The sequence below is a fragment of the Cucurbita pepo genome, chromosome 3 (genome assembly GCF_057944985.1).
Source record: "Cucurbita pepo subsp. pepo isolate OVF chromosome 3, ASM5794498v1, whole genome shotgun sequence".
Lineage (NCBI taxonomy): Eukaryota > Viridiplantae > Streptophyta > Magnoliopsida > Cucurbitales > Cucurbitaceae > Cucurbita > Cucurbita pepo.
In genome coordinates, this window is record NC_141800.1 from 1,981,991 (window position 1) to 1,997,321 (window position 15,331).

Below are 15,331 nucleotides of genomic sequence, written 5' to 3' on the forward strand. Positions count from 1 at the left end.
TAAGATTAATTTTTCAACTCAGTAAAAAGTTTTGTTAGTAATAACTTAATGGTCTAAGAACAAACTGATCTACAAACTGAAAGATCAAAAGTATATTTCACCCAAAAACAAGTGTAAAATTGTGACCCAATTTCCATGTACATTCTTCTATGACCTCAACGTGTCACCATGTAATTCACTACTACATTTATAAGATAAAAAGCAGAGAAGATTGTTAAAACTTGAATCCAGAATAGGTCAAAATCTCTTACAGATTGTCACTGCATTATCAGGGAATATGACAGAAAGATTAACAAGCAACTAAATTTCAATAAGAAAGATACCACTTCAAGAATGTTCAACATATCCTTCAAATCCTTTTACCCGCCAACTTTTGTGCCAGCCGCTGCTAGGAAACTTGAATTCGACATCACAGTTCAAATTCTTACACTTTGCACTCAAAAGGACACAATACGGGGGAGCTTGGCCCACGTATTATGTAGAGCAGATTTGGTGTCACTGAACTCCTACTTCTGGGCCTTAAACTCAAAGAACTTGTTCTATCCATTAACCGCTATTCCGAACAGCAACTTCAGATCGGATTTTTTTCTGGGAGATTATGCCGTTAATGTCGACAAAGACATAGTAAAGCACATGATGCAACCCTTAATATGAAGGGGGCATCTCCGTATAAGGGTTTGGAGCAAAAAGTAGTTCAGTGATCATCTTCATTAATTCCAGGGCAGTTAGATAGGAGCAACTCTATCGAGTCGTACTGCAATGAACAGCAGAATGATGTTAAGAAAAGGAGGATTCAGGTTTAGCATAACATACAAGTCAATCTTGAACTATTGTCTCAAAAGATTGGTGCAATACACTCACCTGGTATCCACAGAAAAGGCAATATCGATGTTCATCTCTCAGTTTAATCAAAATACTCTCCAAATCCTGCATCAATCACAGACCTATGTTATACCAATTCCCCAGCAAGCACGTTCACACCAGAAATAACACAAATTTATATATCTATATCTATATCTATCTATATACATATATATCATGTGAATAATGAGTAACAGCTTAAGAAGCAGGGTACGGGTCAAAAATAGGAACATCACCTAAAAGACATTGAAAACTAACTTGACTCCAGAATTTGAGCTAAAAGCTAAGGTTAATGGAATTGTGGAAATGACAGCTTTTGGGAGCTGGGTGAAGCATCTGAAAGGTGTAACTTCCTATTTCTTCTTCTCATGCTAATCGGAAGACCTTGTAAACTACTTGCCCTGGGTCTCTCCCTCTTGTACATTACATTTAATAATGAAATTGTTTCTTTTCAGAGTAAATAAATATTCAGGAGGTGGTGTGGTTGAATCAAATGTGTGGAGTGGACAAAAGAAGAGATTTGAGAGATGGTGTGCCTAAAAAATTCCAGTATGAGAAATTTCATTTCTTCTTAAATATATGTCTTATTTGATCTTTCTTCGCAAATGTCCACCACAGGGTTCCAATTAATAGAGCTCGACTTTGAAATAGCAGAGTAGTCTAACAAATGGCAGACAGCAATTCATTTTAATCTTGAATCAAAAAATGAAAGAGAAGCTTTATATAACATAAAAATGAAAGATTGATCCTACCTTGATGTTTTGGATTGTTGGGAGAGGAGTCCCACATCGGCTAATTAAGGGGTTGATCATGGGTTTATATAAGTAAGGAATATATCTCCATTGGTACGAGGCCTTTTGGGAAAACCAAAAAGCAAAACCACAAGAACTTATGCTCAAAGTGGACAATATTATACCATTGTGAAGATTCGTGATTCCTAACATGGTATCAGAATCATGCCCTTAACTTAACCATGTCAATAGAATTCTCAAATGGTGAGTCTTAAAGGTGTAGTCAAAAGTGACTGTCGAACAAAGGGTGTACTTTGTTCGAGGGCTCTAAAGAAGGAGTCGAGTCTCGATTAAGGGGAGGCTATTCGAGGGCTCCATAGGCCTCAATGGAGGCTCTATGGTGTACTTTGTTCGAAGGGAGGGGAGGACTGTTGAGGATTGTTGGGAGAAGAGTCACACATCCGTTGATTAAAGGGTTGATCATGGATTTATAAGAAATACATCTTCGTTAGTATAAAGTCTTTTAGGGAAACCAAAAGCAAAATCATGAGAACTTATGCTCAAAGTAGACAATATCGGACAATATCATACCACTGTGATTCATAACCTACCAAACCTACCAAAGAGAGAACTTTACAAGAAATTAAGGAGGGTGGTAGAACTTTCAGAATAGAATTATACCTCTTCTGTTATAATCTCTTCCTCTTCTTCTTCCTCATCTCCTTCCTCCTCATCTCCTTCCTCCTCATCGTCCTTCTTCTCTGGCTCCACAACTTCCTTATTCTCCAACTGATCAAGTGCTGCCTTCGCCTTGTGGTAATTGACCACAATTCTTCGACTTCGCCACTGCAGCTTCTGTCGAGACCCAAATTCCTCCATCAAGGCCTCCTGATGGTTCCTCTTTCTCTCAGATCTTATAACTTCTTGCTTCTTCTTCTCTTTAATCGGATCTTGGCGGCCAATTCCAGCTCGTGACCGTCGAATCTCAAGTCCCACAGGCTCTGCCAGTCCCGATCCCTCCTTGCCCAAAGCTGCGCCAGGAGTGTACCCCATTTGCTTCAACAACTTAAATCCAATGTTCGATTGTGGAATCGGAGCCTCTATTCTCGCCAATGTCTGTTCATCCTCTTCGAATTGCTTCCGTTCTCTATCCCGTCTGCGCTGTTCTTGCCAATTGAAGGTTTTGGGCTTCTTAATCGACGTTTGAACAGCAGGGGTTTTATTAGCAGGAAGCTGCAATTAAATTTGATTTTAAGTCCAAGAAACTAATGGAGTAACTAGCCCTAGAATTTATCGATTAGCTGAAGAACAAAGCAAAGCCAGCAGACCTTACCTTCTTGGACATGGATTTGGAAGAGCTAGTAACTTCAGGAGGAAGCAACTTAGAAAGGTCGCCCATGTAATCATCTTCTCCATCGTCTGGTTCGTTGGATTGCTTGAAAGCTGATTCCGCCATAGCTCGTGACCTCTGAAACGAAAATATAATTTACCGCTATTTGGACCTTCTTTTAAAAAAAAGATGTTAAATTAGTAAAAAAAAAAAAAAAAAAATCATTAAAAAAACTCTTTTATTTCGAAAACAATTATAAATTCGTAACCGTTTCAGCCGACGTGGACGCCAGCTCATCAACTTCCAACAATTGCAAGAACTTCATCGTCTTCATTGCCGCCGAAGAGTACGCTCATTTGCAGGCGATTTTTTCACACTGTCCGTACGAGTTCCTTTTCTCTCTGTGCGAACCAGTTCAGCACGCCTTCCTTCTGCTTTCTCTCTCGAAGGTACCATTTCCAAACCCTAACTACCACTGAACAACTTTTCCGTGCCGCCATTTTTTCCTTTTGGAGTAATTCTTGTTGCAGAGAAAGAGTAGCAAGAAAACAACTCTGTTCTTCGGCTTTAACTACTTCGCGTCAACGTCTTACTCTTAAACTTTTTGTAGTTTTTGATTCTTACTTGGAATATCGGTGTGGTGACTTCTTCTGTGGTTTAATCTTCTTGTACGCTACCATGTTCTTGACGCTTTACTTGTGTTCGATTCTTTGTTCCATGGAAACAGAGAATCATCAAACTGGACCGTGGTTTTTGGAGAAATGCTCCAACAGCGTCTGTTTGGGTATTTTAATGTCGTTTTCTATTTGACGATTCTGACATCGCTGGCTAGGGCCTTCACTAATCCGTCGGATGGTAACTATTTCAACTACATTTTTTCTGCTTGAATGTAGCTTATTAATTTTAGTTTCTTGGCTTCGAATAGGAACTTGATTGGAATAGAGCACTGGTTTTTATGGTTTTAGTTTCTTGACGTCTTCTGATAGCCTCCTGATCATAAGCTATCTCGAGGATTAATATATGATAATCGTAGACATCACCTGCTTGCGAATCATTCCGAAGCTTTATAGCTATTCTTTTACCCGTTATTGACGGATTGATATTGTGTACTGTACAGTTGCAGCTCTTCAGGATCTGTACAGTGCCATGAACTATCCGCTAGAGCTTAAAGGATGGAGAAAAGAAGGTGGAGATCCTTGTGAGGAATCATGGACTGGAGTGTCTTGCTCCGGTTTCTCTGTAATGTACCTGTAATGTCATAAAGCTCCTTGAACATCATAAACATGTACTTGATATTATGTTTCCTTCTTTGACCGAAGTGCTTCTCTGAATATTATCTGCTTCTGTAGTAAGCTCCATGGACTAAATCTCACTGGGAATCTTGGAGGACAGCTCAACAATCTCATAAATTTGAAGCAAATGTAGGTTATTTTTTTGGTCAATTGAACAATTGTCAATATTGCTGATTACTGTGTGATTACGTCTGTTTAATTCTCTTGTTAGGGATGTTAGCTCTAATAGACTTACGGGTGAAATTCCGCACAACTTGCCTCCTAATGCGACTCATATGTAAGTTGTATGTGCTGTGTTTTCATCCATAGTTGTGTACTCAAAGGGTTCTTTTTGTATTTGAAAATATGGCATGTACCCAGTTACTCTGTTTAATAGATTCTGTAAAATTCTTATATGTTGCAGAAATATGGCATTCAACCGTTTGAGCAAAAATCTTCCACATACTTTATCTTACATGGGAAATCTCCGACATATGTAAGTAGATCTTTGACTACCGTTGCGTTAACGTTTAAAGGTCTTTTGTTCTTTATCCATATTCTTTTGCACGCAGAAATCTGAGCCATAATACTCTATCTGGTGTGCTTGGAAATGTGTTTGCTGGTTTACAGAATTTGAGAGAGATGTACGCTTCCTTCTTCGCTAATAATGTTATTTCTGCCTTTGAATTGAACCGATTTGAACGGACAATTAATCAAGTCAACTGCTGATTTGTGTCTTACTGCTTTCCTTTCTAATTTACCTCCCAAAGTTCCATACTTTTTCTACAATTCGACTCTCGCATTCAGATATTAACTCATAATACTATGGGTTATCTAAATTTTTACATACAATCCTTTTTGGTCATGGTGTTCAACCAATGATTAATCCTCATTCACAGGGATTTATCATATAATGACTTTGCTGGAGATTTGCCAAATTCCTTCAGTTCTCTGACGAACATCACTAGACTGTGAGTTTCTTGTATTTGTTTATTTCTTCTTTCTTTATACAAAAATTTGAACAACTATTTATCATATTAATGCTATCTAGACTAGGTTCTTGCAGCATAACCAATTCACTGGATCAGTTGCCTACTTGTCCCACCTTCCATTAATTGACTTGTATGTTATCCATGGCTTCCTCTTCTCCGTCCAGTGTAGAATCTCTGCCTATTTCGGCTAGCTACTCGTGTACTCACTCACATATCCCTTCTTCTGTCAGGAACATCCAAGACAATTATTTTAATGGCATTATTCCAGACAATTTTAGAAACATTCCAAATTTGTGGTAAGCTTTTCAAATATCAACTATTGGTGGTGGATTCTTTTGCCTAAACTGATCATGAAGTTACTCAAAAGAAAATTTCACTTGACCTCTGTTTAGGATTGGGAGCAATAGGCTTCGTCCACAAGTTAATTCTCCACCCTGGGATTTTCCCCTGGGAAAAGATCCTATAGTGCAGAACATCAGTGGTCCTCCAACAACCAAGTCAAACGCCATCCAGAATTATCCCTCTCGTGGTGCCGTGAGGCATGAGAAGAGAAGGCATGGTTCTGGTGGAATAGGTCTCCTGGTAGGAGGAGTGACACTAGTAGTAACCTTTGCAGCTCTCTTTGTCGTATTTTCCATGAAGAAAGTTCATGAAAAGAGAATAAATTTGAAGATTACCAATACGTTACCTCGTTCTCTTTCTCTGGGCAAAGCTGAAGGTGAATCCATCTCCTTATAAAGTTCTTCCAGATTTTTGTTTTTTATTGCCAGATGTCTTCATGTTGTGGACTTGGTGCTGTTTAACTATAAATAGATCGAAGCTTATTGGCTAATTTATATAACTAATTGAATGATTAAAAGAAACCCTACCAATACAGGTAGATATCTGACCTATATTAATCCCATTGGTCTTTGTTCTCTCCTATCATTGGGACAGATATATTTCTTATCTCAACATACTACTTTTTTGTCTTCCGAGTCTCAAAGTTAATATGTAGCAATGGAAATGGTAATGTTGACACTTGAAGAATGTAATCGTTCAATTATGTAAATGGCATTGTTTTCTTGAAGTCGTCTAAGATTTGAAACGGAATATTAGTGTTATGGGAATTCATCTTCTTAGTATGATGAAAATGCAAAAGCTCCCATCATAACACGGAGACTAGTTTCCCTTAGTGAGTTTGGCTTCAAACGTTTTATACGTTATACAAATATTGAATTCCATCTTTTCAGTCTCTGATCGCATGTTCGTAAATGTCAAGCATGCCTCTACTCGACTAGCATCTTTTTTCCAGATATTAAGCAATTCTTTTTCTGTGATAGATGGTTCGTCAACTGCACCAGAAGAAGGCTTACAAAGCTTGCCCCTGAGTTCTCAATTCATGGGCTGTTCGAGGCCTATACCTATATTAAATCACACGAGAACCGAGAAATTTTCAGGAAGAAAAGGTTTCTCAAACAGATGTAGGCTCCCAGTGAGAACAAAAATTTACACCCTGGCAGAGGTTCAATCCACTACAAACAACTTTAGTCAAGAGAATCTTCTGGGAGAGGGATCTCTTGGTGCTGTTTATAGAGCTGAATTTCCTGATGGCCAAGTAAAATGATCCCTATACGAGCAAAGTTTGATCTGACCTCCATGAACTTTTTTCTGACTTCTAATTTCTACCAGGTTTTGGCAGTAAAAAATCTCAACATGGGAGCTCTCTCATTTACAGAAGAAGAGCAATTTCTGGATGTGGTATGGACTGCTTCCCGTTTGGGGCACCCGAACATTGTTACGCTGCTTGGATATTGTGTAGAGCATGGACAACATATTCTCGGATATGAATACGTTCGAAATCTGTCTCTTGATGACGCTTTACACTGTGAAGCATACATGCCTCTGTCATGGACTGTCCGTCTCCAGATTGCTCTTGGAATTGCTAGGGCTTTAGAGTAAGTAAAGTATTTGATCATCAATTTCATGTTGTCTGACCAAACTTAAGAGAGCCAAAAACCTTTAGTTCACCTGTGATTTTACATTTTATATGCAATATATGTTTTTTTTTTTTTTTAATTTAATTTGGCTTCCAAATCTTCAATGTATGACTAGCTTAACAAGCATTCTACGATTTCTGTCGTTTGTATTTATGTTTTTTCTATAAACATTTTGAGAAAAATGCAAATTACTCTAAATGCTAAAACTCACCCTTATTCTTTGTGATGTATAAAAACTTCTGGTTCATCCTTTCTAAAATCACTTTCTTTTACCTTGAGACAAGGTTTTCATTAATAGTTGTATTCTTGAGGGTTTATAAGTGTTTTCCTTTTGGGTTTTCAGTTATTTGCATACAAGTTTTTTCCCTCCATTTGCTCACTGCAGTCTGAAGGCTGCCAACATCTTACTTGATGAAGAACTGATGCCTCGTATTTGTGATTGTGGGCTGTCTGTTTTGAGGCCATTTGTGACCAATGGAGTTAAAACGAAGGTAAAAAACAGTTGAGAATGTGCTTATTTTATTATTATTGTTTTGCATTTGATAGTAAATAAACAGCTCTAAATGTTCATTTTGGAAGAGTAACATTGTTCATAAACTACAAATTTAAAATTTGCCTTGTTTTCTTGTGGTAATTTTTTTCATGAATTTTACGTGTAAAAACGGATGAAAACAGGCTTCTGAGATTGTCAGCGGTGACATAGGCTACCTTGCACCTGAACATGGGCAGCCAGGATTTGATAATACTAGAAGTGACGTGTATACCTTCGGAGTGTTGCTTTTGGAGCTTGTCACAGGAAGAAAACCATTTGACAAGTACAGTTTCTTCAAAACTCCTTGGTTTTCTCTTCCTGTTCAAGCTCTCGTTGCAGTTTTGAACGTGAATAATTTTGTTCTTTTTTACCCAGTTCGAAACCGAGGGAAGAGCAATCGCTGGTGAAATGGGCTTCATCTCGGCTTCATGACAACAAGAGTTTAGAACAGATGGTTGATCCAAGCATTAAAGGAACATTTTCCTCTAAGTCCCTCTCACGCTTTGTCGATATCATCTCCCTTTGTATACAGGTAATGAAATCTAATGTGCCTTAGTTTATTTCTAGACTGATTTGAAGTAGCTTCTGATATAAATGTTGAATTGATATGAGTTAAAGAATCACGAACTTCCACACTACTCTCCACAATAGTATGATATTGTCCACTTTGAGCATAAGTTCTCGTGACTTTGCTGTGTGCTTCTCCAAAATGCCTCATACTAATGGAGATGTATTTCTTGTCTGTAAACCTACGATCATCCTCTAAATTAGCCAATCTGGGACTCCATCCCAACAATCCTCCCCTCGAATAAAGTACACCATAGAGTCTCGCTTGAGGTTTATGTAGCCTTCGAACAGCCTCCCCTTAATTGAGGCTCGACTCCTTTCTCTGAACCCCTTGAACAAAATACACCATTTGTTCAATACATGAGTCACTTTTGACTACACCTTCGAGGCTAGCAATTTATTTGTTCGATACTTGAGGTATAGATGAAGGGAATGACTCTGATATCATGTTAGGAATCACGACTCTCCAAAATGGTATAATATTCATACCTATAAACCCACAATCATCCTCTAAATTAGTCAATCTCGGATTCCCTCCCAACAATCCTCAACTCTTGTATTTTATGTATAAATGTAAACGATCGGCTAAAAAATATACCGTCCTTTTATGTATAAATCCTTTTCTAACTTATTGTCTTGTGCATTTCATCTATGGATGATCAGCCTGCGAAGGAATTCCGACCACCAATGTCCGAAATAGTGGAACATTTAACGAATCTTCAAAGGAAGATGGAGATGGCCGAACGTGCTGCTATAGAAGGAACTGAAGTGGATCTTTTTGAAAAATCATTTCGTTCTACCAACACTGGCTACGTAAGTTCACCAACATACAGCTATCCTTCCACCTCATTTTAGAAAAATACAGATGCTTTAGTAAGTATCTTCTTCGTCTAGTGTACAGACAGTCCTTGAAACAGTGAATCAATTTTCGACCATTGTAGATATATAGAATCGAACTAACGACCTCAAAAATAATATTAGTGTTTCATCTCTTAATTATATTTGAATTGACGTAGAAACAAAGAATTTATCATTGGCTCGTTTAAGTTTAAATTTATATAATTATATAAAAAATTACCAACTTCTAATGTTTCATCTTCTCTCAAAGTTATGAAATTAAAAGCAAAGTCGTTAATTGAATAATGGATTAGTTTCAAAGATGCCCAAATAAGTAAGGGTAAGTCGTTAATCGAATAACGAAAGTTTACTTATAATGAAAGTTTATTTTATAATCAAATTGAACCAAAGGTTCAATTTAAGTCAATTCATTTGTGGAATCTATGATGTTGAAGTACAACTTTATATGGTTGTTATTAATCATTTTTCAATTAATCTAAGTAATAATTTGACGCAAACATAAAAAAAACTAAAAAATGTAATCATTAATTTCATGAAAATAATCATAAATTCTATTAAATTATTTTATTGTTGTTAAAAATTTCATTTTCAATAATAAAAAAATAACTAACTAATTAAAAAATGTACTTTTTGGAAGTGACGTTTGGTAAAATTGCCAGCATGAGTAATACACGTGGGTCTCAAGGACTTAGCGGATTTAGCTTACGTGGATGCCAGCTCATCAGTTGTTCCCTAATCAAGAACTTCGCCTTCTCCATTGCCATAGTCTCAGTTTACACTCCGCTCTGCTCTGCTCTGCTCTGCTTTCTTTGGACCTTTTTACGTTCTTTACTGTTCGAGAATCTACGAGAAGCAGTTCGACTGACCCGAAATTTCTACATTCCTCGTTACATTTCCGCTCTGCTCTGCTGATTCGTTTTGCGGATTAGTTGGTATACGATTGGCATTCTGAATTTTGACTGTTTGTCATTTGGTATTCTGAATTCTGAACGTTTGTTTTGTTCTGTTTTAGCGATTGAAGAAAAAAACGTCTAAACTGGTGGTGATCTCTCAAGAAATGGCCCACCTCCGTGCGGTAATGTATTTCAGTGTCATTGTCTTCTTGGCGACTCTGACTTCAGTCGTTCAGTGCTTTACTGACCCGCAGGATGGTAACCCTAATTATCTTCTTGTCGTTTTCGAATTCTTGATTGGTTTTTTCTGTTTAGATGCTTTCCCCTGATTGGTTTATAGGAGAATTAAATAACGAAATTGGAATGGGATCAATAGCACTGCGTTTTATTGATCAATACTAATTTTACCGGTTATGTAAGATAGGTTGAACTAAAGAAATTAGGGTTTTCTTAAAACAATTCAAGCTAAGCGTCGAATTCATGTCAATTCTGAATTTTCTGGCGTTCCAATGTCCAGTTTTAGCTCTTCTCAATCTGTATAGTACCCTAAACTACCCACCTGAGCTTAAAGGATGGAGAACAAATGGTGGGGATCCTTGCGGTGGAACGTGGACTGGGGTGTTTTGTGTTGGTTCATCTGTAATAGACCTGTAATGTACTTAACTCGGCCCTTTGTTCATTCGATTTTCCAAGAGTCCCTGTAAATAGGACCCTTAGAAGTTTTCTTTTTATGCAGTAAACTTAATAGATTAAACCTTTCTGGGAATCTTGGAGACCAGCTTTATCTTCTCCATAATTTGAAGCGACTGTAAGAATGAACCACTTTCTTCCACTATGGTTCAACCAAAAATCATTTGCTTAACGATATTTTTTTCATTAGGGATGCTAGCTGCAATAAAATTCTTGGTGAAATTCCTTCCGGGTTACCCCCGAATGTCACTTATATGTAAGTTACGTGTCTTGCTTTAGTCGCTCCTAGACCTGTAAGTGCCTGTCTTAATGTTTCTTTCATCTGAAATCATATTCTTATACGTGCAGGAATCTAAGCCATAATGTGCTATCTGGCCCCATTGCAAATGTTTTTTCTGGCCTACAAAATCTTGTGGAGATGTATGATTTTTCACCAGTTTTCTTAATTCCTCTGAATTGGAAATGTAAGGAATTGGTTAATTTTCCTAGTCTAAGCCCATTAAGATTTTCCATGACCAAGAAAGAAGATACAGACTGGATATATTTTTACTCTTAACGAGCGTAGCTAACAAATGGATAATATTCTCCATTGTTGGCAACTTGTACTAACATTTTGATGGTGGTGAATTAATTCATTTATGTAACGATATCGAAGTTAATCAAGCATAAGTTATCTGTTGAATCTTATATTGAAATGTGAAATTATAATATGCTTGAGTCAGTTATCCTTTTGGTCAGGCTGTTTTAACCACTGATTGTTCTTATTATACAGGGATCTGTCATATAACAACTTCACGGGAGATTTATCAAATTCATTTGCTTCTCTGACTAATATCAATAGACTGTGGGTTTTTGAAATCGATTATTTTCTTCTTGATAAATTAATTAATACAAATTATTAGTTTCATTAATATCTAGCATACTAGGTTCTTGCAGGAAAACAAATTCACAGGATCGGTTTCCTACTTATCTCATCTTCCATTAACTGATTTGTATGTTTTTCCATTACCGTTCTACTGAATTTTAACTTGTGTCGCTATATAACCTTTTGACTCACATTAAACTTTACTAGGAACATCCAAGACAATTACTTTAGCGGCACTGTTCCAGAGCATTTTAAGACCATTCCACATTTATGGTGAGGTTTTTATATCTCTTAGCAGTTAGGGTCTTTCTTTTGCCTAAACTAGGCATTATTTATCTCTAAGTTTTTTCTTATGTTGCCTCTCAATCCCTCATCAGGATTGGGGGAAATGGGTTCGATGTAAGTAAATCTCCACCCTGCGATTTTTCCTTGGAAAAAGCACCTTTGATGTACAACAATAGCAGGCCTCCATTAACTGAGTCAATTATCATCGAGAAATGTCCCTACAAGAAAAAGGTTGGGAAAAAGGGGGGGAAATTAGGTCCTGGTGGAATAGCTATAGTGGCTGGTGGAGGTGGTTTTGTGATAATCCTTGCAGCTCTATTTATTGCAATCTGCAAGACTCAAATATGTGCAAAGAAAGGGAGCATGAAGCACGTAAACATGTCTCTTCCAATCAGCACAGCTGCAGGTGAATGATCTTCTCCTCACATGCAACTTCTCATACTGCTACATTCTCTATCGTACCTTCTGGGGCGTATATAGTGAAACATGATTACACGTGAACAAATTACCCAAATATCTTAAAATGAAGGATTGATTAATGAATTTACGGAACATTCATGTCAAGTTTTGACTGAATTTAGTGCCATTGGTCTCTATGTTTTTTCCTATATTTGTACTACCTTTACCTGCTTGTGTGTTTCTCATTCAAACATTCTATTTTTATGTTCTGGAGGGTTCAATATACTGAGTTTTATGGTTTTACCATCAAGATTTCAGAAGATATGGTGTAGATATTCGTTGAACCCAATGATTCAATTATTTCCACTTCATTTTTTTTGAAGTCTTTTAAAATTTTGAGAACAAAGAATTATGTTTCGATGAAATTTAGTATGAAGTGCTTAGCTCTCACCATTTAGGGAGTAGGGGAAAAATCTCTCATTGAATATGCTCATCTACTTGTTCCAGTCATTTGTTTAAGTATGAATGTCATTATCTTTAGAGACAGTTTTTGACTTCTGCATCAATTTTATGCCAAGAAATTAAACAAATTTCGGTTACAAACTGTTGCTTGTGCCGTTTTCAATTAATGTCATCTTTTCTCGTTTTATGTTTTTCTCTATCTGTGTTGTGATAGACAGTTATTCCACCAGATGATAGTCCAAATATCTTGCCTGTCGGTTCTCCAGTCATAGGTGGCGGTCCAAATCGTGCCTGTTCTACTTGTCATGCCAGAACTGAGAGGGCATATGGCAGAAGAAGTTTCTCTAGGAGATCCAGGTTCCCAGTGAAAACAAAAACTTACACCGTGACTGAGCTTGAGTCTGCTACTAACAAGTACAGTGAAGAAAACCTTCTTGGAGAGGGATCTCTTGGTTCTGTCTATAAAGCTGAATTTCCCGATGGCCAAGTATAATGAGCACACTTGAATCAGTACTACCAATTTACTTTTCAAAATGATACTCATATTTGATGCCAGTGTATCTAATGAAAAAATCTAACTACATTTGTATTTTGGATCAGATTTTGGCTGTGAAAATGATTGATATGGCAGCACTCTCTTTCACAGAAGAACAACAGTTTTTGGATGTGGTCTGCACTATTACTCGTTTGAGGCACCCTAACATTGTTAGCCTTCTTGGATATAGTGTAGAGAACGGGCAACATCTACTAGCCTATGAGTATGTCGGGAATCTGTCTCTTGATGATGCTCTGCACAGCGTCGGACAAAAACCTCTATCGTGGAGTGTTCGACTCCAAATTGCTCATGGAGTTGCCAAGGCTTTGGAGTAAGTACATTAATAATCAGGACTGAGTCTTCTTCTGATATAGAAACTTGCTTGTGGAACGTGGCTTCGTAATCTCTATCGTCAAACAATTTTGATTTTTCTCAAGTGCGTTTTATATTTATGCCACTAACTCATAAGTAACTCTTTGTCTAAGGAAGCTTCAAGCAGCTTATATTTTATGGGGTTCTAATCGTTGTCTTTCTGCATTTTCAGTTACTTGCATAATGCTTTTTTCCCCCCATTGTCGCACTTCAATTTGAAGGCCGCCAACATCATGCTTGATGAAGAATTAATGCCGAAGATTTGTGACTGTGGTTTGTCTGTTTTGAAGCCTCTTGTAAGCAATGGAGTTAAAATCAAGGCAAGTAACATCCTGAATATACTTAAACCATCCTTAAATGCTTGAAATGGTAGTCCGAACAGTCGTCTTCAGGTACGAACTTTTCATAAACAAAAAATATTGCAAGGGATGTTCAATGTTACTTTAAATGGTAGTCCGAACAGTCGTATTCTAGCTCAAAGACATCTAGAAACGCTCTGTCATTCTTTTTCTCTCTACTGCACGTTTTCCTGTTATCATCTTCATCCAATTCGTTTGTTCCCTATATGTTCTTGGGAAGTAATTTGTTTAACCTTGATCACAGTATCTTTTCTTAGCCATTTTATTAACGAAATATTGATGAAAACAGGCTGCTCAAATAGCTATTGCTGACACTGGCTACTTTGCACCTGAATATGGCCAGTCTGGGATTGATTATACCAAAAGTGATGTGTATGCATTCGGTGTATTGCTTTTGGAGCTTATTACAGGAAAAAAACCGAATGAGTATGGCCTATCCTACCTCTTGGCTGTATCTTCTAGCTTTTCTCATCCCTTTGGCTCTTTCCAGATTGTTAAAACTTTGATTCATGTCACACAGTTTGAGACCAGGGATCGAGCAATCTCGGTTAAGACAGGCGTCATTTCAGCTTCACGATTGTGGGAGTCTAGACGAGATTATCGATCCTGACATTAAAGGAACAATATCCTCCAAGGTTTTCTCTCGCTATGCTGATATTATCACCCTTTGTATACAGGTAAATGGCAGGACACCTTGTGAGATATAGAAACTCTCTTTGACGTATGTCACTAGTTGATTTGTTTATGTAACCAACGGCTGGCTGACCTTCACATCTGTGTGTATGATTGAAAACTTAATCAGCCTGTAACGAAGCATCGGCCTCCTATGTTCGCTATTGTCGGGTACCTGACAAGTATTCGGAGAAGGGTCGAGATGGAAAAACGTGCTGCAGTAGTAAGTAAAACAGTTGACACCTTTGAGAAATCCTTCCATACAACCAACACAGGCTTCATGAGCTCGCCAACATATAGCTGCTCATCCATCTGATCTTGTTGGACACCAATTGACCAGAATAATTAGATTCATCTCTTAGATGACAAGGAAAAAGTTCCAAGATCAGCCAGAAGTTTTGTTGACTAAATTCTCATGTATAGCAGCAGGTTTGAGCTTCATATAGTCGTTACTCTTTGTGTTGATTGTAACAATGCAGGCCATGGCCAATTTCTGGTCCTATATGAAACTCACTTGAACAAGAAAGTTACTGAATTAAGAGAACAAAAAAGTTTGTGATAGACCCAATATTAGAGAAAGGTTGCCTTTTTTTTCTTCCCCCCTTTGTAATATGATCAGTTTTTGCATCTCGGGTTGTGTTGTGAAAGACTGGGATGAATTCTTAGTATTACAACTAT

At 37.5% G+C, this 15,331-nt stretch overlaps 2 protein-coding genes and 1 pseudogene across 3 annotated transcripts; 2 read left to right on the forward strand and 1 right to left on the reverse strand.

The window, feature by feature from the left end:
• Positions 1 to 112: 112 nt before the first annotated feature.
• LOC111791021 (D111/G-patch domain-containing protein) lies at positions 113 to 3,099 on the reverse strand. The gene is made up of 4 exons (XM_023672195.2): positions 2,926 to 3,099; positions 2,274 to 2,825; positions 862 to 927; positions 113 to 754 (listed from the first exon to the last, which is right to left on the reverse strand). The coding sequence occupies exons 1-4, from the start codon at positions 3,046 to 3,048 to the stop codon at positions 695 to 697; spliced, it is 801 nt and encodes a 266-aa protein (XP_023527963.2). The 5' UTR covers positions 3,049 to 3,099; the 3' UTR covers positions 113 to 694.
• A 56-nt stretch (positions 3,100 to 3,155) lies between these two features.
• Positions 3,156 to 9,151, forward strand: LOC111791529 (protein STRUBBELIG-RECEPTOR FAMILY 2). The gene is made up of 17 exons (XM_023672915.2): positions 3,156 to 3,371; positions 3,650 to 3,777; positions 4,040 to 4,172; positions 4,272 to 4,343; positions 4,426 to 4,491; positions 4,618 to 4,689; positions 4,766 to 4,837; positions 5,093 to 5,164; positions 5,250 to 5,315; positions 5,416 to 5,481; positions 5,578 to 5,903; positions 6,508 to 6,782; positions 6,857 to 7,122; positions 7,508 to 7,655; positions 7,840 to 7,979; positions 8,072 to 8,228; positions 8,927 to 9,151. Exons 2-17 carry the CDS (start codon positions 3,684 to 3,686, stop codon positions 9,116 to 9,118), a joined length of 2,217 nt encoding a protein of 738 aa, XP_023528683.2. The 5' UTR covers positions 3,156 to 3,371; positions 3,650 to 3,683; the 3' UTR covers positions 9,119 to 9,151.
• A 740-nt stretch (positions 9,152 to 9,891) lies between these two features.
• Positions 9,892 to 15,255, forward strand: LOC111791530 (protein STRUBBELIG-RECEPTOR FAMILY 2-like; annotated as a pseudogene). The gene is made up of 16 exons (XR_015420501.1): positions 9,892 to 10,053; positions 10,134 to 10,272; positions 10,532 to 10,664; positions 10,751 to 10,822; positions 10,895 to 10,960; positions 11,053 to 11,124; positions 11,477 to 11,548; positions 11,631 to 11,696; positions 11,777 to 11,842; positions 11,947 to 12,260; positions 12,930 to 13,202; positions 13,316 to 13,581; positions 13,795 to 13,942; positions 14,271 to 14,407; positions 14,502 to 14,658; positions 14,784 to 15,255. The product of XR_015420501.1 is annotated as a protein STRUBBELIG-RECEPTOR FAMILY 2-like (transcript).
• Positions 15,256 to 15,331: the final 76 nt, after the last annotated feature.